The sequence below is a fragment of the Dermacentor albipictus genome, chromosome 1, assembly GCF_038994185.2.
Source record: "Dermacentor albipictus isolate Rhodes 1998 colony chromosome 1, USDA_Dalb.pri_finalv2, whole genome shotgun sequence".
Lineage (NCBI taxonomy): Eukaryota > Metazoa > Arthropoda > Arachnida > Ixodida > Ixodidae > Dermacentor > Dermacentor albipictus.
In genome coordinates, this window is record NC_091821.1 from 102,904,151 (window position 1) to 102,927,190 (window position 23,040).

Here is a 23,040-nt window from a genome sequence, read left to right on the forward strand (position 1 = left end):
TCAATGTAGCTGTGGAATCTTTGTAGGTATTGTCTAAGATATTTATGTAAGCCTCTTGTACTCCTTGATTACACAATGCCTCTACGACTGCTGGTATCTTTACTAGATCAAATGCTTTTTCATAGTCTATGAAAGCCATATAGAGAGGTTGATTGTACTCTACAGATTTATTAATGACCTGATTGATGACATGTATGTGATTCATTGTAGAATATCTGTTCCTGAAGCCAGCCTGTTCTCTTGGTTGACAGAAGTGTTACCCCGAGTCTATTGGAAATTATCTTGGTAAATATTTTATACAATACTGAAAGCAAGCTAATGGTCCTATAATTCTTCAATTCTTTGACGTCTCACTTCTTATGGATTAGGTAGTATAATGTTGGTATTCTTCGAGCTCTTTGGTACACTTGAAGTCGTGAGGCATTGCGTATAAAGTGCCGCAAGCTTTTCAAGCATGATGCCAGCCAAAATATTACAAAGGAGTGACAAGAGAGAGCAAAGAGGGTGTCGCAGAGCCCCTCTAAATTTGAGGTTATTGTGTGTGCATGTTTCTAATCATTAATGAAGAAGCACAATGTGCTGTTCTTAATGGCTTCAATGCAGTGGATTTCAGAAAATGTGGACCATGCAAATTCAAACTCAGTACTAATAAATACTTGTACACTAGCTCCCATATAGTGAATAGGGGAATTGAAAATTACATTTCAGATAGCCTATGGCGCAATGCAGTAGCAGCTATCTACAAGGGCCAGCAATATCAGTTAAGTGTTTAATGTTTGTGAGAAGTCTTTGCCATCAGACTGTTGCTAATTCAGGACCCTAAAGGCAGCATTATTACCCTTTCAGCAAAGTGTAATTATGTTTAGCAATGATAAATTACTGGATTGTCAAGTTTGCCAGTAGTTTATAATGCAGTCGAGAACCCACAAATAATCACTAGTGGGGGAGCAAATTTTACAGTAAATGACACAGCCATGGACAATTTGGTACCATTTTGTGGTTTCATCTGGCAGTTCACTTGAAAGTTATGAACAATAATGGTGTCCTGCAGAATGCCAAAGGTCATGTCACTGTAAATGAATGGTTGCCTGCAGCATAAGCTTACGAAATGAAAGTTTCTAAGCCAGGATATTAAAAATACAAGAGGCCACGTTCTGACCGCTGTGACCAGAAGCCACACTAAATTCTTTTATGATTTGAAGCATCAATGCACAGACTATGTCAATGAACAATTCCATGATTTGCATGTAGTATTAGCTCAACTAAAGAAATAGAATTATCCATAAAATATTCCCATGGGAGTTAGCCAATATGATTAAAGAAAAAGCTCTAGAATCAGCCAACAACTAAAATTACGATATCTGTACTCTTAGCACCACGCGCACGCATTGAAGTAAAAGCTTCATGCCCCGGAACCTCCAAGAAACAATAAACCATGCTCTTGGATCTCGGATCTCTGCAGCTGATATGGCAAAGCTTCTCTTTAAAGGGACACTAAAGGAAAATATTAAGTCGAGCTAGATTGAAACATTAAGCTTCTGTAATAATGAATTCACAATTTTCAGCGAGAATAGAGCTTTTGTAAGCAAGAAAATTATAAAAATGTAAGATCAGAGTAGTGCCAGCTGTCGTGGAGTATGGTACGTACCTCTCTCTTGTGATGCATGGCGTGACATCAGGGCGGTTGGTGCTGTCAGCCAGCTGGGAGACGAGGTATGTACAAACACTACAAGCGAATTGTGGGCAGCAGAAGATAGAGCAGGCAAAGGCGAGAGGTTCGAGGAACGCCGCCGACACAAGTTGAGAGAGGGGCCAATTCGCAGATACAGGGGGCAGTGGTGGTGACATGGAGATTATGTCATGGCCTCATTTTTTGTGTGGGCAATTCAAATTTAGGAGTGGCAGCCGGATGTTTGGTGGCAATTTTCTGTGGAATAATGCTATTTATTGGCTTCAAGAAAACGATGATAGAATTCTAGACAGATAAGCTAGCAAAATAATTCAATATTTTCCTTTAGTGTCCCTTTAAGCTTCGAAAAAAATAACAATAATAAAGTCGAGCTAGATTGAAACATTAGGCTTCTGTAATAACGAATTCGCCATTCACAGTGAGAATAGAGCTTTTGTAAGCAAGAAAATGATGAAAATGTAAAATCAGTGGTGCCACCTGTTGTGGAGTATGGTACATATATTTCTCTTGCGATGCGTAAGCAACTGTAAGCAATAGATGCCCCTAAAGCTCATTTTAAGGCATTTTATTTGCACATGAGGTGTCATCTTAATGCCCTTGGCAGTGAAACTTAAGCCACTCACAGCAGAAAGGTCATGCAGCCAGATAAGAGTACTGACAGTTGTAGTGATCCCACAGGATCAGCGGGAGAAAGTGATAATGAAGGACCAGCAGTTCCAAGGAAGAAGAAGAGAGGAATATGAACAAGTTCTAATAAATGGCTAAAGGCATAGTGTTTTCGCCGGTACTTTATATTTGGAACAACCGATGACAGTTACTAGATGTGGGTAACCTTCTACCTCGCAGAGTGAGACAGCCATCTACTGATTGCTGGCGATGAGCTGGACAGTGAGAACTTCGTTGCTGCGCTGAAAGAGATGACTAGCCCTGGTAGCCCTGAAGCCATCACCGCCAATTCCAAACAGCCGATCAACCATATCATCACTCTACTGGTGTGTGAAGCTCAACATACCTCTCAGATTTTGAAACCTGGAATAAACAAAACGTTGATAAGGAGTATGTTTCAAGCCATAGTGATACATGCACAGAAATGTCAAGCTTTTCAAATGCGTGAACCCAGTTGGCTCAGTTGCAAAAGTAACTAGAGCAGCAACAAGCATTGCTGACGATAATTGCATCGGGCAGGGCTAATTGCATAGCAGTCAGCCCGGGCATGTTCGACGGTAGTTCATCCAGTGTATACGGTTGGTTGAACGTATTTGAATACGCATGTGAACAGAACCATTGGTACAGAGACCCTGACAGAATATTCAACATGCGAGCCTACCTTTCTGAAAACGCCAAAAAGTGGTTCAACTTGCCTTTTGTCCATCACAGGGAAGATGCATGGGAGTCATAGAAAAACAGTGTTCTTCTTGCTTTCAGAAAGAACCCAGTAGAACACTGGAACAAGGTGATTATGTATAAACAAAAAGATGATGACATAGTTGATTATTTCTTTAAGAAGCGACAATTGCTGTACGATGCGGAACCGAAGCTTCCAGAATCATGTATGATGCCTCTAATCATACGTGGCATGAAGAAAGACCACCAAAAACAAATGCAAGGATTATGCAGATCCCACACACTGTGGGAATCAATGTAAGCAAAGCTTTCTGTGCAGTTTGCTTTGATCGACAATAATTAGCAGTGATGTTGATGGTGAATGTTTAATTTCTTCCAACATTTAGTACAACACAAGAGTAGTAAGTTGATGTTAAACATTGCCTTGCATGCACCATTGCTGTTTGTCTGTGTAGTACACAAAACACACAGGGGGAGGTGTTTGCTTGAGACCGTGTCTTGCACCATCACAACCTCTGAGAGGGTTGAACATATTCATTGCCTCATATGGCACATCACATCGTGGCAGAAGTATTAAACTTTAATTGAAGTATGGAGCTGTACATGTCAAAACCGCAGTCGGATTATGAGGCACGCTGCAGTGTCGGACTCCAAATTAATTCTGACACTGTGGTGTTCTTTAACGTGTACCTAAATCTAAGTGTACAAGCATTTTTGTATTTTGCCCCTGTTGAAATGCGGCTGCCACGGTAGAGACAAACCCGCGACTTCAAGCAATGCCATAGCCGCAAAGCTACCGCGGCAGGCATTGAAGTGTTGATTTGACGTGCAACTTCTGCAGCGTCGCCTTGACCCTATGGTGTGCTTTAAAGCAGCTCTGCTTCTGCACACCCTGCACTAGTTGTCCGCTTGACAAATTTACATGGTGTTTATTTTTCAGAAATAGCAGAAACGTACCGTACTGTACCTTGAACTGAAATTTATTGTTTGCCTGCAACCACTGTCATGTCTACAGTAGCAGCGTTTCCTTGGATTCTCGTGTCACCATTTCCCTGTCCCCTGTCCCTTTGTATAGGAACTGCAAATGAAGAGTGGCAAGGCTGTTATTCATGCGTTTCGCGACTGTGTCAGTTCTACCCCCCCACCCCCCATTCCCTGCCCTCTCACCCCCCTCCTCTCTACAATTCTATCTAACTTCCCTCTAAACTTGCACATTAGTAGAAATATAAGCACTGCAATTTCTGAGATGCTTTTTCAAGGGGGGAGGGGGTGTCACGGATAATTACACCAGTCAAGAGGCTATGTGGTGAGGCCCAGGGAGGTCTAGAGGGCATTGTGCATATTCGATGCAGTGTGGTTGAAACGAGTTTCTCGCATCTCCTTTCTTCTCTGCCACACTTCCATGGATGTACATGCTCTGAACCACCACCCCCACACGGTGTGCCAGACAGCAGCAGCAGCAGCAGTGGGAAAGTCAAAAGAAGTGGCAAAGAAAGCTTCACTTTAATAAAGGCACCCTTAACTTCTGAGGAGCTTCCTCATTGTTTAAGGTATGCAACATCCGAGCCTACAGCTGAAGTCAAGCTACAAGAAGTCGAACCTAAGCCAAATGAGATAGGGTCATTAAAAGATGTTCTGCCTTATCCGAACCACTATGCAGCAAATCAAGATCAACATCAATCAAGTGAGAACCACACATTGTCTCAAAAGCGGTCGCATCATTGTTCGCAGGGGTATATAATTAAAGAACAGGAGACTGTATTTAGTGTAAGCCCAAACATACTTTTCGCTGACATGGTTGTAAACACTTCCCACGTCTCAGCGCTGATTGACGCTGGTGCTTCAGTTAGCCTAATCAATGAGAAGATGGTCAATAACAATGACATCTGTCCTGGGGAAACCGATCAGGGTTTGCAGCTATGATGGAGCTTGCAAGGAGTTCATGAAATGGATGGAGGCAGAAGTTACCTTTAGAGACAAAATAGTCCATGTGAAGAGCCTCGTGATGTCTTGTGTCGATTTTAATTTCCTTTTATGTCAGCCCAACATGAAGCTTCTCAAAATGAATATACTATGGAATGATGTCATCACAGCTGACAACATGGGAAAATGCTCTCATATTAGTGAAAAAGAACCCAGAATGGTTACGTGCATTGACTAAGTGACGAAGTATCCAAAACTCATCTCTATTGGCTACCACAACAATCGCAGTGCCCTTTTAACTGCGAGACAAAGTGTAGTCAGAAAGAAGCCATATGCCATGAGCCACAAAAAGAGGACTTGGATAAAACAGGAGCCTCAAGGAATGTTGGTCGCTGACATCATCAGCCCATCCACATCATCGTTTGCCTCACCGATTACGATCGTGCCTCAAGAAGATGGATCTTTCTGCTTGTGTATGGATCACCAGATCATCAACAGGCAAACCGATCTCTTTCCCTTTCCAATGCCAAGAGTTGACAAGAGTTGACAAGCGATGAAACCGGTGGGTGCGAATGGTTTTCAAGAATACACTTGTGTAAAGGATATTGTCAGGATTGGGGGCTCAATCCCATCGCTCATGATCCGTTGTCAAGATTGGAGTCCGGCATGAATTCGAAGGTAGCTGGCCCATGCCGTCGTCCAACTTATCCACGCTGAGGACGTTGATGAAGGGAAGAACTGCTTCTCATCGAGAACAAGGAATATGGGTTTATTTACAGTATTTATATCAGTCTAACATGACTGCTTGAGAAAAGTGCATCAGTCTAACGTGACTGCTTAAGAAAAAGAGTGTCAGTCCAACATGACTGTTTAAGACAAAGCGTGTCGAGCATTCGCACAACAGCAGTTTTTAAACACTCGGTCCTCCGGCAATACAAGGCGGCGAATGTTTGTTTCGTCATCGCAAAACTAGCCGCCTCCCGCAGGACGGCCTACGCACACAAAGGCACACACATTCCAATGCCTGGAGCCGACGTCCGAGGGGAGCCGTTCCGGGTAGCTCGGAGCCATTCTGGGTAGCTCATTGTCTTGCGTCCCGGTCGGCGCGTGGGAAGCAACAAAAAACGGCTTTCCCGCGGCAGCTCGTGCATGCGTAGCAGATCAGGTCCGCGCTGGGGAGTTCGGGCACAATAGTTCGCCCGCCGAACTCATTCCGTCACAACGGCGATGGGGCTAGAGGATGGCGGCGGTTTTCAGCACAAAGCCTGCTTCATCAAACGCATCCTAGCTGAAGCGACGGAGAGTGGGGGATGCGCGTCTTGTTCCCCAGTCGTAATTGGGTGGCAATCCTGCATTGCAGCTCGCCATTCTTAACAATATGTAAAGGCAAGTACTCTTAAAGGAAGTTACAAAGAAATTCACAGCATTCATTACACCTTTTGACTTGGATGCACGGTTTCAGAAGATGATGAATGGTGTACTTAAACATTTCAGGGGGAAGTTCTGCAATATATATGTGGATGGCATTCTAGTTTATTGAAGGACCAGAAATGACCACGTAACTCTCCTTTCAGCAGTACTGCAAGCACTCAGTAATGCATGGCTGAAAATCAACATGAGGAAGAGAGAATTCTTTTGTCACACCATGGTATTTCTCAGCAGATGCTTGGATGGAAAAACCAAGAGTTCTAAGGAAGAAAGTATGCAGCACATCAAGTTTCTTGCGAAGCCTCACGACGTTCATTCCCTGCGGCTATTTTTAGGCCTCGCTGGGAATTTCTGAGTGTTTATTAAGGACTATACTAAAAAGACAAAGTGTCTAACAACCAATGGAACTGGAGCTGTTCTTTACTAGAAAGTGTGGGGGGAGCACATGCATCCATTTCCTCCTGCGTACTCACACTGTCACGTTCACACGTGGATGCGGCGAGAGCCGGCGTAGACATGGGAGAGAGCAAACGCCAAGTGCTGAAAGACTTAGCTGTATGTCCGAGAATTCCGCGCGTGAATCTTGGTCGTGAAGTCCGCGTCACCGATGCTCGGAATGCTTCGCCGCAGGTCCGAGACGTCCACAGATGTAGGGATCGGCCATGCTACTGCAATGTCCACGTAACGCCTGTTTTGACACGTCGAAATTATGGCAAGCAGAGACTAGGTTATCTGCCTCGTGCACTTGCTCAGGCACTGATGTGTGCGTGCAGCGGCCACAGCTCTTCTACAATGGAATCATTCAGAACAGTCCTCGCACACTTCCCTCACTCAAGGTTCCAATATTAGAAAAAAAAAATGAATATTTTAGAATTTTAAATTTTAAATAGAATTTCAAATATCAATCAGATAGCAGCAACTCTTCGATCCGTATTTGAAATTTCAAACATTTCTTACCCATAGTAAATGACAGTTCTGGAAAACCAGAAATGTCAGTCTTACCGTGAGCAGTCTTTGTTAGCCAGATAAGACAAAGACCAAAGACTGGCTTGAAATTCCTGCACTAGTTTCTCAAAAAGATATTAAAATCTGGGGTTTTATGTGCCAAAACCATGATACGATTATGAGGCATGCCGTAGTGGGGGACCCCAGATTAATTTTGACTATCTGGGGTTCTTCAACATGCACCCAGTGCATGGTACATGGGTGTTTTTGCTTTTCGGCCCCATCGAAATGCAGCCATTGTGACTGGGATTTGATTCCACGCCTTCGGGCCTACCAGCGCAACGCCAATGCCTCTAAACCACCATGGCAGTTGGTGTTGGGGCAGCTTGATAGTTTATAGATAAACAAGAATTACATTGCATTCTAACGGATCAAAAAACTCAGCCTAATGAGTTTTGAGAACTTTTATGAATAAGGATGGCCCGGACATATGCGCAAATACTTTGGGATTCAATATGTACTAGTAACGTACTGGAGCTGCAGGTAAAGCAAGAAATTTAGAAAGAAACCTTGTTGTTATTCTCTGCTAATAACCAACATTTTTCCGTCACATTAAATGTATAGCCTTGAAAGATACTACACCGGAGCAGCAGTAGTGTTGCTCTTCAGTGTATTCGCATTGCGATCCTCGTTACGACAGTCTCCGAGCCCCATGCCTAGATTGGCTGTAGCAGTTAAAGTGGTAGGTCTAATTCAATTACACACTTTCTAACTCCTAAATTTTCCCTACTGTTTACAAATTTCGCTTCATTTTATGATTTACTAACTTTGCACAAAGTCTTGTGAAAAATAAATTATTTTCATGAAAACGTCTCACTTGTTGGTCTCCAAACTCTACCATTGGGAGTCTTCGGATGGTGAAATGACGCCAGACAAGTACTTGAGTCGAGCAAGTTTATAAAAAAAAGTTCCTGAAGCTGGCAATATCGGCAACAGCAGAGTCACTGGAAAAGACACTGTAATCTAAAACCAACATGCTGCTTATCTGTTCTTGCTGTTCTAAGATTGCTGCTGCTTATGTCCTGTGTTAAAAAGGTAAATCATGGTTAACAAAATGCTTATGTATCCTTCTAAAGGTGTGTGCTCAGGGGAAGCTTAAAAGGGGGGGGGGGGGGACGCGGCTTTCGCGTCACGAAAAATGTCCAAAAAATCTATTTTTTAAAAATCACGTTTTCAGTTTCTATAACTCTTTTTCTATCTGATTCCGACATATCATCACTGTAAACCACGTAGAAGTGCTCTAAAAATTTGTTTTATCACCCAAGGTGGCAAAAAATTTCACGGAAATTAAGAAAACAGCGTTTTTCAAGCCACAATATACCTGGAACGGCGCGACCAAACGTTTTTATCTTGGTCTCACTGGAAAGCGTATCTCTCCATCTTCAAATTTGCTGCTTCAGCTATCTCCTGCATACAGAAACAAGCACACAAGGAGCAAATGATTGAAGGTCATGCCAGGGTCTGTGATTGGCCGCGTCCACCACGCGACTCCAGCGCGGTTCACCATTGATCCGGCGCTCGCGACGTCTACTTGGCTCTTTGCACCTCGTGAAAAATCAGTAATGCCTGGCTCAGAGACAGCATATACACGAATTTCTCATTTTATTATTAGGCGAGTCTCCGTATGTTAGCATCTCCTTAACACAATGTGTACTGCTGTAGTATCTATACTTCAACAAACACTATACGTGCACCTGGTGACATGTTCCCTTGTTTCCTTACTGCCTTTGTTATAGTGCTCCATGAACCTCTGCAGTGTTCTGCAATTGCAAATGGTACTGCATATGTGAAATGTATATAAGCCTAACTTTTTCACCACACAGAACTTCAAATTTCACTTTGTCAAAAAAAAAAAAGGAGGAAATATTCAATATTTGGAAGTCATTTTTCGCTAATATTCGTACGGGATTTAGAAGTTTCACTATTTGAATATCCCTATAATTCACCAATCCAGCTTAAAGTACTGACAAATTTTAATTTTCTGTCAACTCAGTATAATTGCACTATGAAACCTCAATTTCTCGAGAACATCACAAATAATTACATCACCTTGTAATGCAACCAGTTCAAAATGTCCCAAAGCGGTGTGGTTTCATATGTTAAGCTGGAAACATGCAGGCCTGCCAACTTTAAGGTTTTAGAAATAGTACAATCAAAGACACAAAATACTACACTTTGCTTAAAAATACTAAAGATTGCTTTAGTACTCACGATGGGGACCACTTACTATAATAATTCACAGAAATCGTTCCGCAGGAATGCTGTAAACAGGCACACTCTTATATTCGCAGCTAGAATGATATGTGTTACAGACGGAAATATTCATGAACTTTATTCATACAACAGCAACCTAAAATGTGGTTGTGTTATCCGCAGCTTCAGTGGAGTCCATGGGTGGTGCTGCTGTGGGTACGCGTCTCAATAATCAGGCGGGTCCAAGTAATTCGGCGCTGAAAATCAGTCGGCGACTGTATTTATATTTTTTAAAATAGAATGTGACCTAAGCTGGATGAAAACCATTAGCGTCTATACAACAGTTGCAAACAAGCTTTAAAACCCGGGCATATTACAATAAAATCGTAGAAGTTGGCAGCTATACATATGTTATGGAATCCCGAGGTGCCTGCCATTCTCAACCGTGCTCTTGGGACAAAGGAACAACAACACAGTAGTGCAAACAATCACAAGGGCATTTATTGCACTTTTCATAGACTAATGCTGCTAGACGAGTTGCTATCTACAAAACAAGCCAATGAGCACACAACAAACCAAGGAAGTCCGACTCACCGTGACCGGGTAGCGAGCGAATATGTTAGCCCCATGCTTGACAGTAACGCCTGGTCGTTCACACATACAGTCATGCGAATGGTGGCGCGTTCCAATGATCCTATTCGTCCATTCTGGTGTAGGCCTCGTGAGACTGTCTCGCAAACCTCCTTGGTCTTGCAGAAGCATGGATCGGAGCACGCATGGAACGTTCGCGCCTCTTGCTGAACCGGAGCCACAGAGGAAAAGCCTACTCCCTGTCGCGCCCGACCAACCTTGCCGATAAGTGGTGCTAGCATGGCCACACTCGTGCCATCTCTCGTAATGCACTGCTATTCGACCGACCACCGCCGGCACTAAGCTATGCAGAGAAGCCGGATTACAGGAGACGCGAGACATGCAGGCAAAACAATATATCAGGGGACGCGTGAGACTTGCGCATCCCCACAGGTGATGGTGGTCTCGTGATACCATGCATGTACTCACTATGACCATACCACTGTAAGCTCAATCCATGAAGCACTTAACAGGATAATAGGGGAGGGAAGCTGAAGAGGACCCCCTGCATTCTAAGAAACACGACAGCAGCAGAGGACAAGGCTTTACCAACGTTTGAATGCAAAGCAGAGAATGAATGATGGAAGGGCCAATTAGGTGGGATACAGCAAGCTTCCAGCAGCATGATCATTTTGTGGCCTTCAGTGACTTCACAGGGATGACTGGCATACACAAGTGGGTTGTGGTACACCATGTTACCGCCATGTCCTGGTTCTGCTAGTCCAGCTTCATGTCCAAAGACGCACTGCACTTCACAGTACAGCTTTAGACACGAAAAAAAGAAAAACTGGATTTCCATGTTGATACTGCTTTAGCTTCACATTCCTCTTTAGCATTCTTTTAAGTAGGAGTGTGCGAATAGCAACTTTTGAGACAGAATCATAACAATCTTTGAGAAAGAATTGCATATGAATCTAATAGTGCCAGACGCAAATCGAACTGCATACTTTTCAAATAGTGCGTTTTAGTTTGGTGTTTTTACAGTCCGCTCAGCATCTCTACCCAGCACCAGAAAGGATTGGATTGGATGTGGAATGCAAGCTCACTGGCTATCACATGGCGTTCTCTAAGTCGACGCTTTATTTGCCACTCGACAAAATGGGCCTGTAACACATTACAAGTGCACGTCTAGATATCTCATGGACAAATAAGTTATGTACATTCGTTTTACTTTATAAAAGTGACCAACGTTTTTTAAAATTTTGTTGCACTTCCCTGAATTTGGCCAGAGGAAGCTGCAACTACGAAAGGTCCGCCCCGCTTAGCTAAGGGCATAATTAAAATGTGAAAATCGCCTGCCGCTTTGTTGTGGCTTAGCGAGGGTACTCTGAATGGAGCAGACCGTAAGGATGCTCAACTAGTAAAACACTGATAGCCTTTTTCACAATTAATAAAAACTTATGTTAACATGATAGCACATACATAATTTTAGCAAGATTATGTTACTACATTACATTGCACGTTATGTAGCACAAATTGAGCGTTATGAACAAATCCTCATTTTGTTCAGTTACTCCGGACTCTTTGGCAAGTGCAAATGATAGAGGTTTAGCCAGAAAAGTCTGGCGCCCTGAGCGCTATAGTGTGCTCCACTAAGCAACTTATCATACTTTGTCTACTATGGCCACATAGTGAAATTTATCATGTTAGCGCCAATTTTATGTTTGATCAAGCACAACAAAAATCAAATTGGCAAAATTCAAATCATTATTCAAAAAGTTTAAAATATTGACATCCTCTGCTTTTACATGTAGGGATGAAACATAGCTATTAGATGACAATGGGCAACACAATAACTATCCAAGGAAAAGAGGAAAGGCAGGGAGATCAAATAAACGAGTGTCCGGTTTGCTACCCTACACTGGGGGTAAGGGAAAGGGGAATAGAAAGAGGGAGAGTGAGCTCTCAGTGCATGTGGGAGGATGCACAAGGACACCATAAGCAGTCTCTTAAACCAGTGCAAAACTATCCAAACTATCCAGAGAGGTCTACTAATGAGCAACTAATAGAACTGGTATTTTCCATCTTCTAAAATCAAGAATGTTCACCAAGCTGCAATTTGCCCAGTCAACCACTGCAGTGCCCATGAACTTGTGCTGCTGCATTGTTATAGAGATGGAATACAAGAAATTATGTTTTTATGCAGAAATTCAGTGCACATCAACGCTTAGCATACAAAACAGCCTATTAGTAAAACCCTCTCCCCCCCGTTTTTTTAGATAAAAAGAAACAATTTCCAAAAGACTGTGCAATAACATATAGTTATAGCAGTCTCTCTTATGGATTGCTCACTCATGATATGGGATATTAGGCATGAACTGAACATTTATTTTCAAATTTAAACACAGGAATGACTGCACAAGTTTTAGTTACATGGAACCCAGCAAGTTCACATTTGCCAAGAAACAGAATAGAGTGAATGTTGTATAGTGCCATTTTTCAGAGAACCAACCTTTAAACCAGGGTTAGGACAATGGTCTACCCAGATTTAGTGTCAATTTTTTGGGAACTCGAAAAACAAGTTACCAAGCCAATTTTAAATACAAAGCCAAATTGACGTGGAATCGCAGGCAAACATGTTATTTGTCTGAAGTTGGCAAGCAGCACTCAAAGTAAAGCAGTCATCAGCACTCCTAACACCACTTCCAGAAAAATATTTTGTGCAGCCTGTTTCTTGGTACATGTCAGTACAAAAAACAAAAAATCTGTAGGATGCACTTGAGAAGCAGCAGCCTTCAAAGAGCATGCACGCATGGCCTGACCCATAAAGCACTCCAACATTAAACAATTTTGCATGCAAAGGAAAAAGCAACCACCACTCATTGTCAGCAGAAGATAAAATACTTGTCATTACATAAGATACTCAGAACCAGACAGAGTGAAGAGTTTAGATCAGAAAATAGAGAGGAGTGGGGAACAAATCGTAGCACTCGTTCCCTCCCCTCCTTCCCCTGGTCTGTCTTCATTTTCACCTTTTCCATTCCAGCCAGGAAATGAGGCTAATGTGGGACAGGTGTATTTGGGAGAATGCTGGGGGAAGGCTCTTCCCAGCAGTAGCATGACAAGGCTGCCAGCAGTGCACAAAGAAATTACTCTGATCTTTTCAGGGCAGCAATATTCACTTTAACCACATGGCAATTACAAAAAAATCATGGTAGAGGTGTCCACCGTTGCAGGTATCATGCTTTTTCGTTTTTTTAAGAACCACTACTACTACTTATTGCAAGACATCCACTCAGAATTTTAGAAATGGACAGAAATGAACAAGCATATGGCAGGAAATTTGTGTCATAATTCTGTCTTTAGCATTTACAATTTTCGCAAATGCGGAATAGAAGCTACAGTCAGCAAAGACAATTGCAAAATAAAATAATTTATTACAAGGTAGTCAAGGTGTTTCATCACTACTGTCAGTGATCACGAACGCTTTTTTCTTTAAACCTCTGCAAAACACCACTTCATCAGAACTTAATGCATCCTCTTCATCTTCTGAAGACACGAAATGCACATAAGTCTGGCTCGAATGAGCAGGTGAAGCTTGTTGCACTTTCTGGGGGGTCACATCCACTTCTACAGATTTTGCAAGGGCCTCCTGAAAAGGACTTGGAGGCACCTTTTGGCATGAAGATGGTGAAAATGGCTGTGGTGACCCTACAAAAAATGGTGCAATTCGCTTGGGAGGAGTAGACAGTGGTGTACTGTGAAGCCTTGGCTGGCTGACAGATGGCTTGGCAGGAGATGAAACATTGCTTGTTGCCATTTCGGGCAATTGATTTTGCGGTGTGCCAAGATCTTTTTGTGTTGTTCTGGTATCACTGTCACCTTCCTTTTGGAGGACAGATGGAGAAAGCTGAAAGTGCTTTGCCTCTATCTGAATAAAGGATGAATTGCTGGGGGAATTCCACAAACGCTTCTTGATAAGCCTCTTTCCATGTTCCATGGTATGCAAATATTTGCTATGGGTCTCCTTATTGAGCTTCCCACTGCCTCCATTATCGCTAAAAGAGGATCTACATGCTGACTTTTGAGCACCTTTGTCAAAACTGCCTTGTAGAGTGGCCTTGCAAGTGGGGTTGTCTTCCCTTTCGTCTAAAAAAGAAGGCGATTTGCTTTGTTCCGATGTGCTTTGTTTGTCCTGCACTTCAAGCAAAAACTCTGCAGGCGATTCATGCAGTTCTTGAAATGAACGGTCAGCCATTAGATTTTGTTCATCCCCGGTGTGGGGTTCCTTACCTGGCTGTTCAATATTCACAATTTGCACATCACACTTTGTGTCATTTCCAAGCTGATCTTCAGCCTTTGCAAAAACTCTGTTGTCAGCTGTGCTCAAAGCAAGAAAACCTTGCTTCTCCATCTTGGAACTTGCAGTACTGTCCACTTCTTTCAGAGAGTCTGATGACTCCTCATCTGTGTCTATCACAATAGAATCCATATCTTCACAAGATGAAAAGAGCTCTTCCTCAGAATCATCAACTATGATGCTATCACCATTTTCTGAGGTCACAAAAGTCATGCTAGCCAATGACTTGTTAAGCAAGTCGACACCATCAATGTGGACATCATCATCAGGCACCACCAAAGCCTTGTTCCACTTGGACGACATACCGTCATCTCGGTCGTTGGGCACACCAGGCAATAGATTCCTTTTAGGTGAGTTTGCTCGCTGCTCTGTTGGTCGAACTTTCACGGCATTGTTGATGGGCACAGTGTAGAATTCCTTGTTTTCAATCTCCTTTAGTACCATGTCACTTTCTACTGTGATCATATGTTGTGCCATCTTGGCACGCTCCTCTACACGCTCTATTTCTCCAGGCACAAATTCATCTTTCGCATTTTCCCGAGATTCCTCGGAGAACATAAGGTCATGATGACTGACTCCAAAGATGTTCTTCATTTGCAAAAGAGCAATGTGATCTTCAAGAGCAGGGTTCGTGTCTTTGTTCCATGAGTGCATTTGAGAAAGCTGAACCTGTGTGCCAGAGTAGTTGGGGTTTTCAAGAGTAAAAAGTTCCCTTAACTCTTGCTTTGTGAAATAGCGGATGGGGTCTCTTTGTTTCCCCGTTGTTTGCTTTATGATAGAATCTTTAAATATCTGGCGGCGATAGATCTTTTCCTCAACTGTACTGCATGTTATCAAGCGATAAACCACAACATTCTTTTGTTGCCCTATGCGATAAGCACGGTCGACAGCTTGAGCGTCTGTGGCTGGGTTCCAGGATGGGTCATAAATAATGACCCTGTCAGCAGAAGTCAAAGTGAGCCCAACACCTCCAACCTGAGTCGTAAGTAGAAACACATCAGCATTGTCCTTGCTTTGAAACTGTGTGACTATACGGTCACGTTCACAGAGTTTGCTGATTGTACCATCAAGTCGAGTAACTCTGAAGCTCCTGTGAGTGAGAATTCGATTAATGATGTCCAAGATCTTCCTTGACTGAGAGAAAAGAAGTGTGCGATGACCTTCAGCTCTGAGAATTGTCAAAAGCTGCAAAACAAACGTCATCTTTCCAGACTCTTCAAGCAGATCATCATCCGATACATCACCAATGGACATTGATGTTCCTTCTTCCCTTTGAAGAAATTCTTCAATTTCTTCTCTTGTCATGTCATCATACATACCCATTTGAACACATGCTCGCTTTGAAAGAAGTCTTGGATGATCACAAATTTTTTTAAGCACAGTGAGTTGCACAAGGGGCGACTTTTTGGTCATGAGGGTATTGGCTACTTCATCAGACTCAAGGAACTCTTTATATATTTTCTTCTGTAGCTCAGACAGGTATATCCATATGACAAGGTCATTTTTTGTTGAAGTGAATGTCAGCTTAGGGCGCAAAGAAGCCTCGTCGCCTTCGCTGTTCTCTTTGTTCTCAAGCACTTCTGCCTTTGTTCTCCTCAAAAAGTATGGCTTTATCAAGTTCCGTAGCTGATCTGCTATCGTAGCGCCTAAAAGTCTCTCTCCCGTAGTGGCGTCTTTTTCACGTGCCCTGTTGATAGGATTCTCATATTGATTCTTAAATGTTGTTGAAGAGCCCACAAGTGCACCTTGATGTGCAAAGTTGAAGAGTGCCCACAGTTCTTGAAGATTGTTCTGGACGGCTGTACCTGTGAGCACAAGCCGGTGCTTAGCTGGAATCTCGTAGATGGCTTTTGTTGTTTTCGTCTGGTTTTTTATCTTGTGGCCTTCATCAAGAATCAGATAGCACCACACAAACTGTTGGCCATTTTGGGTGCAAAATGCTTCTTTGCTTGTTTGTGCCATGCCATAACTTGTCAAGAGGACACCACCACGTCGCTGCACCCTGGCCAAGTTTCTTTCTCGCTCTTTCTTGGACACCGAGTGGTATTCATACACATTGATGCCTGGTGCCCACGCTTCGAATTCTTTTTTCCAGTTAGCAATTAGGGACACAGGCATAATAATTAAGACACTCTTAATCATTTCGCCGTCAAACATGCCTGAAAGAAAGGCAACGACTTGAATTGTTTTGCCCAAGCCCATGTCGTCTCCGAGAACACCACCACGCTTCTTTAAGTGCAACCCCCACATCCACAGCAAGCCCTCCTTTTGGTAAGCATAGAGCTTTTGTTCGATGGCTTGGTAGAGAAAGAATCCTTTACCAATTTCAATCATGTCAGTATCACAATCTTCTTGGTCATTTTGATTCTTCAAAAACTCTCGCATTTTTTCCATCTTGGCTTGCAGACGATCGTCGGCCTGGCATTCAACAGCTCTTTCGAAAGCCTGTAGTGCTCCAGGGACGTTCCCTTCCTTCAGCAGCTTCTTTCCTGGAAGAGTTGATTATGAAACATTTAAATGAACAACAATTTTTAAGGGCTCTGTCTATTGTTACGACAGTCGTGAGAATTTCTGTTTATAATTCCTCATGGCAGTCACCTCCCACTGGCTGCCTAAGAGAAAGTGGTGAACTGTCGATAGAATATAAACATGTTTTTAGTTTGCATGAGCCGAGATCGCGCCCAGCTCTATAAAGAGCCCCTTCTGTGCACCTTTTCATTTTATGGCTGGCCCACGGGCACAGCACTTTACGCCTGATAATTCAGCCACTATCACTTATAAAGGGTGCTTCAGCTTCCATAAGAAATTATGGACAGAAATTCTTGCAAGGTTCTGACTGGTGTGTTGCAGAAGTCTGTTGCCAGACCGCAGGGCATTCGCAAACAAAGCCTCAGGAGAGTACCCGAGAAAATAAAGCAGGCAGCGCCAAAACTCCAGAGCACCTAAGGGCCATCAAAGCTGGACCCAGGGAGATTCGCAGGCTAGGGCTGCTGAGGCAGGCGCATGCAGGGGGGGTTGCATCCAATATACACCACCAGCATCTGGAAGATTCGGCAAGCTCCTAACCTACAGGCAAGTCCAGGTTCCAGCTTTGGTGTCCAGGAAACACCAAAGCGGCACATTTTTTTTAATACTCATAATTGTGAGAAAATACAAGATTGTTCCTTGAGTTCTTGCCTTCTTCAGTAGAAATTATGGCACTGAAATTAGCATAAGTATTAAATAAAAATTATCTTTAAACAGTCAGAAAGAAAACCCCTCAAAATAATTCATTGCTTGCAAATGAGGCTCTTGTAGTAGTCCTCATGGGCCCCCATGCAGGCGTCGCTGCAGCTTGTGCACTGAATTCATACAGAACATCCACAACTTGCATACCAAGCACTGCCAGTGGGATTCGGTGCAGGTCTTGTGGATGGCGAAACACCGTTTCTTCATGTGCATGTTAAATGAATAGGTGTTTTTGCATTTGTTTTCTTAAGCCTTCGTCAATTTCTACTTTTCTCGGTGAGCAAGACTTCAGAATTCCTGGTGCTCACCTCTGCATTATTTGGTTTAGCTTTTATTATTGTTGGCACCAGAGAAACTTCATGGAAGTTTTTATCACTTTCTGTAATTATTGGGTTTTACGTGCCAAAACCACAATATGATCACGACGCAAGTCGTAGTGGGGGACTCTAATATGGACAACCTGGGATTCTTTAACGTGTACCTAAATCTAAGTACACGGGCGTTTTCGCATTTCGTCCAATCGAAATGCGACTTTCAGTAGGCTAAACATGCTTTCCCGAACGCCTCTACGACGTACGAAAAACTTTAATCGCAATTCAAATAAAGCGGGTCCGCTGATGGACGTTCAAGTGCTCGTTACATGCTATTTTCGGCGAAAACAGCATTGTATGTCTTTTTCTTATAAGCCTGGATTGTCCTAGACAAAAAGACGGAAACTATATGGAGGCGCAACCAGCATTTATTGAGCTCCATAATAAGGATATTAGGGCTCACGAAACGTTTCATGGCGCATTTCGCCCGTCTTAAAGAAAGGCAGGAACTTTCGTTGACTGATAAGACAAAAACAGTACTGGGACTGCAGTGTACTCGCTCGAAATATTGAGCTGATTTCTTGCTATTTATAGGGGGCCACTAGAATAAAGAAACAGAAATCGCGAACACTCAGACCGTGTAAGCGATCTTTCGCGCGACGGCGAGGCAACGAGATCACAAGCAACGCAATGGAAATGACTGCCCCATCCACTCGTCGCCTGCAAGCCGAACCCCATGCGAGCGACGTCTCCTCGGTGTTGCCAGTATCTCTTGTGTCAATTGCCCAATCACGAGATTTCTAGTAAAGCAAATTGGATATGTAGGCACATCTGTACGCAAAATATCAAGCCACTTAGATGGCGCAGTTAGAATACCGGGAGCGGCAAGTTCAAAATGACGCGTTTTGTCCCGTCTCACCCCACATTCGCAAATTCTGACTTGTTTCGCAGCCTGGCAGCTCGATTTACGCACTTATGAAACGCCAGTCAGGTTCTTCAGACGCGACGAAAGAAAGCGCCCCGGGACTTCGGCAACAGCAGTCAGAACCTTGCTACATCTTGTTACTTACCTTCCGTCTTGTGAAGCTTGAAAAGCGAGTTACTTTCACCAGCTGAAGCCATCATTTAGCTGCACAAAGTGGTAATGTCAGCGATACTTTGCTTCACAAGCTTTGGCCGGCATATCGTCTAGGGCGAGCGTTTTCACACCAACCGTGCCAACCGCCGCTCCGCGCGGTCCGAGCTTGCGCGCGCCTTTCGCCGCTAGGTGAAAGCATTGGTGAAAGCAGTGAAGGCGATAGCGATGATGGCTGTGCGCCTCGTAACAGGGCAACGGATCACGAATCGCTTTTACCCTTCAAAATGGTGCTTTATTTAAATATATTTTATGTTTTGATAATTTAGGAATCTGTAGACATTCAACATTGTGGTGCAGAAAAAAGTACGTCTCCATCTTATACAAGCCTGTAGATACTTGTGTGAAAAGTGTGAAAGGATAGCGGTGACTCAACACGAGACGTAAAGAAACTGCTCCTCCGTGGTACCTAGGCAAACGCGCCCCCAGATTTTCTCTCTCGCACCCGGTGAAACGACTGGCCAATCCCGTGGACTGGCGTCCTCTAATGACCGTCTCGTGGAGAGCGCGCCGGAGCCGCCTGCGCGCGCACTGCATTTTTTTTTTTTTCGCTGCGGCTTTGACCACGCGTCGCATGGCGCCGCCACTGCATACGGTCCCGTCTATTGGCCTCGAGCTCCACCACTGGAAAAGCTGGCGCCACCGTCGGCGTGACGTGCTAGGAGGGATCACGTGGACATAGCGGCCGCGTCGGCTGCTTCGGGCGTGCCGAAGCGAGCTGAAAACGAGTTTAAATTCCCTCGTACGCTGCGGTCCTCATTTAATGGCGAAATTTTCCCGCTTCGAGTGTCTCCTTTACAACGCTTGAAAGCACTACAATAGGTAGTGGCTGCCTTTGAAGGCGCGCAACATGGTAGGCTACTGCTCGGTGCCGCAGGGCCGGACGCACGTAACGGAGGCCGGTGTCGGCCTTATTCACACGTAGCCGCAGGACAAGAAGCTGTGTGAAGCTTGGCTCGCGAAACATAAAACCGGCAGTCATCGGCTACAACTCGGGTATGCAGCAAGCACAGACGCGAGGAAGATTTCTGCTACGGCGCCCGGTCTGCGATGTTCTCAAAACGCGCACTCAGACGCTCGCCTGAGTCCGCTGCCCGACTAATGTCATGACGGTTTGGTCTATGAACTTGTCGATACTATAGATACTGCCAAGTTCAGTGGAGTGGAAAGGCAGCGGTGAGAAGCACATTTAAAGAAAGCATGGCATATGGTCATGTTTGTGTTATGAATTAATGCACTGGATTACAAAAAAGGAGCAGCGGGAAATTGCACGCTGAGAACGCCGATAAACATACAATGCGACGCAACTCGAGAAATAGCATTGAAAGATCAAAGAATTTAGAAGAAAAAAAAAAGATTGCATCGTCGCGACGGCACATCACAGTCCCCGTAGGCGTCGAAGTCTCTACAATGAAATTATTTTTGAACAGCTCTGATAGCGCCCACGCAACAATGGTTGCCTGTATACTGTCAAATGCTCATATTCTGCGGCCTAAAGCTCATGGCACGGTGCGAAAACGCGCGCGCGGAGAAAGCGAAACAGTGCGCGGACAAGCATGCAGACGCGCAGTCGGTCGCTGCGAATCTGCGCGATCGCTGCATTGAGGCTTCATTCTATTACGCTCCATTTAGTTATACAAACACTATAAGAACATATTTCACATAGTTTGCTCTCAGCGTTTACCTACCTTTCACACAAGAAGCCGGTTTGGGAGACTCTATCGCGGCAACCGCGCGCAGTGGCGTTCACTGTACGTATTCGGTAAAGAGATAGCGTCTGTAAAAGACTGTGTGCTTTCAGTTTGCCCAAGATTATTATTTAGACAGTAAGAAACTTCTCTCGTTTCGAAAGTACTTACAGAAATGTCCGGGAGAGCTCGCGCGTGGTGTTTTCAGTGAGCGCTGACAGCAAAACCTATGAGGAGCGCGTCACGTGATCCCTCATACTACGGCATCGAGGCGCTTCCGATAGAGGGCGACTCCGTAACTCCTCGCCGCCAATAGTGAACTAGAATACTCTAGTTCACTATAGTCCCGTCGGCGCATGCAACAACTGTGACCAGCACGTGGTGACACGGGTGACCAGTTTTTTGTTTTTTTTGCATTGGATCGGCGCGGCTCGCTACGTCCTTGCACTCGCAATTCCGAGCACAGATTGGTGTGTGCCTGCTTAGCGTACTAGGCTTTCAACAGGCTCGCTGCTCGCGCTAAAAGGCGCCTGCTAGCGCAGACGCGCTTTTTGCCGCGCGGTTACCGTGCATGTAAGCACGCAGGGATGCCGTGAAACATACAAGCAAGGGAAGAGAAAACTGTGCTTTATTTTTCCTTTATTTTGTGATGTACCTGCACACTGGGTAGCGCTGAGCAATGGTTTCTAACAAACACAGAAAAGAGTCTCTGCAGCGCGCATGGCCGTTAATAGACTGCCGCCACAGCCATATGTCAGGTGCGACTCCAGCAGCGATGCAGTTGCCGTTAGGAGGTGGCGCTTCGATTTTTGCCAATAACTTTCTATTAAAAAAACTATGGGGTTTTACGTGCCAAAACCACGATCTCATTATGAGGCACGCCGTAGTGGGGTCTCCGAAAATTTGGACCACCTGGGGTTCTTTAACGTGCACCTAAATCTAAGTACACGGGCGTTTTCTCATTTCGCCCATCCCCCTTCATCGAAATGCGGCGGCTGCGGCCGGGATTCGATCCCGCGACCTCGTGCTTAGCAGCCCACCACCATATAGTCAACCACGACGGGTCTCTTTTTTTTTTTTGCGTGTGAGCGTTTGTTATAGGGCCCACAAAGTTGTTAGAAGCCATTGCTCGGCGCTACCTAGTGTGAAGGTACATCACAAAGTAAAAATAAAGAGTAGTTTTCTGTCCCATTGCGTGCATGTTTTCCGGCATTCCTGAGTGCTCACATGCACGGTCAGGACCCGGCAAAAGACTTCTGCGCTTGCCGACGCGCACTTCGTCTTTGATCGCGAGCAGCTAGCGATCTCTTAAAAGCCCAGTGACAAAAGCAGGCGCGCACTTATCTGTGGTTACACAGTAAGCGCACGGCAATAAGCACGGCGCTGCGCTAGCCGACGCCTTTTAGCGCGAGCAGTGAGCGCCCTGTTGTAGCCCAGTTGAAGACCAGGCGCACGCCAATCTGTGCTGGAAATGCGAGCGCAAGCACGTAGCGAGCCGCGACAATCCAATGCGGAAGACAGAGGAGGATGGGGAGCGCAGCAGCGCGGCGCCGACTAAGTTGCGTAGACTAAGCTTACTGTTGCGTTACAGTGCTCCGTGAGGTTGCATTTTAAGAGTCTGTGAGCTGCTGCTATGTCTTCAAGCGTAATAGTTGCTGGCCTGGCCCTTGCTGCTGTAGGTTTCACAGGTCGTGCGCTACTACGCTCATCGAGAGCGTGGTCGAAGACATTGCAAGAGAGCTTGAAGAACTTGCCAACCGCCGAATCTTTTGCGGGTTCGAAATACTACAGGGGTGGGTTTGAGATGAAGATGAGCAAACGAGAAGCTGGCCTTATCCTTGGTGTGAGCCCGTCTGCGAGCAAGTCGAAGCTGAAAGACGCGCACAAGAGGATCATGCTACTCAACCATCCGGATCGTGGAGGCTCTCCTTACCTGGCTGCGAAGATCAACGAAGCGAAGGACTTACTTGAGAGCGGCAAGTCAAAATAGCTGCAAAATTTCGTCGCAGTTGCTCAGGTTTAGTGATGATGGACCGTAGTATCTTTCTTTTCCTGCGGGTGATCTAGACGCTTAAGCAGACGGAAGACCAGTCAGCTTTGATTGGGATTGTGTTATGAACTTTATTAAGTGCCTTTGGTACTGAAATGTAAGCTTCTGTAATTGA

The 23,040-nt window shown here is 44.5% G+C and overlaps 2 protein-coding genes across 2 annotated transcripts; one reads left to right on the forward strand and one right to left on the reverse strand.

The window, feature by feature from the left end:
* Nucleotides 1-13,570: 13,570 nt before the first annotated feature.
* Nucleotides 13,571-19,346, reverse strand: LOC135914202 (DNA excision repair protein ERCC-6-like). The gene is made up of 2 exons (XM_065446948.1): nt 19,123-19,346; nt 13,571-17,002 (listed from the first exon to the last, which is right to left on the reverse strand). The coding sequence occupies exons 1-2, from the start codon at nt 19,175-19,177 to the stop codon at nt 13,602-13,604; spliced, it is 3,456 nt and encodes a 1,151-aa protein (XP_065303020.1). The 5' UTR covers nt 19,178-19,346; the 3' UTR covers nt 13,571-13,601.
* Nucleotides 19,347-22,508: 3,162 nt separating this feature from the next.
* LOC139057483 (mitochondrial import inner membrane translocase subunit TIM14) lies at nt 22,509-22,865 on the forward strand. The gene has a single exon (XM_070535824.1). The coding sequence runs from the start codon at nt 22,509-22,511 to the stop codon at nt 22,863-22,865; it is 357 nt and encodes a 118-aa protein (XP_070391925.1).
* Nucleotides 22,866-23,040: the final 175 nt, after the last annotated feature.

Bases quoted from the DNA above. Each gene is read 5' to 3' on its own strand.
- LOC135914202 (XM_065446948.1), bottom strand. From the start codon at position 19,177: ATGATGGCTTCAGCTGGTGAAAGTAACTCGCTTTTCAAGCTTCACAAG. The intron at 17,003-19,122 runs GTAAGTAACAAG...CAACTCTTCCAG, and splicing joins CAAGCTTCACAAGACGGAAG to GAAAGAAGCTGCTGAAGGAA.
- LOC139057483 (XM_070535824.1), top strand. From the start codon at position 22,509: ATGTCTTCAAGCGTAATAGTTGCTGGCCTGGCCCTTGCTGCTGTAGGT.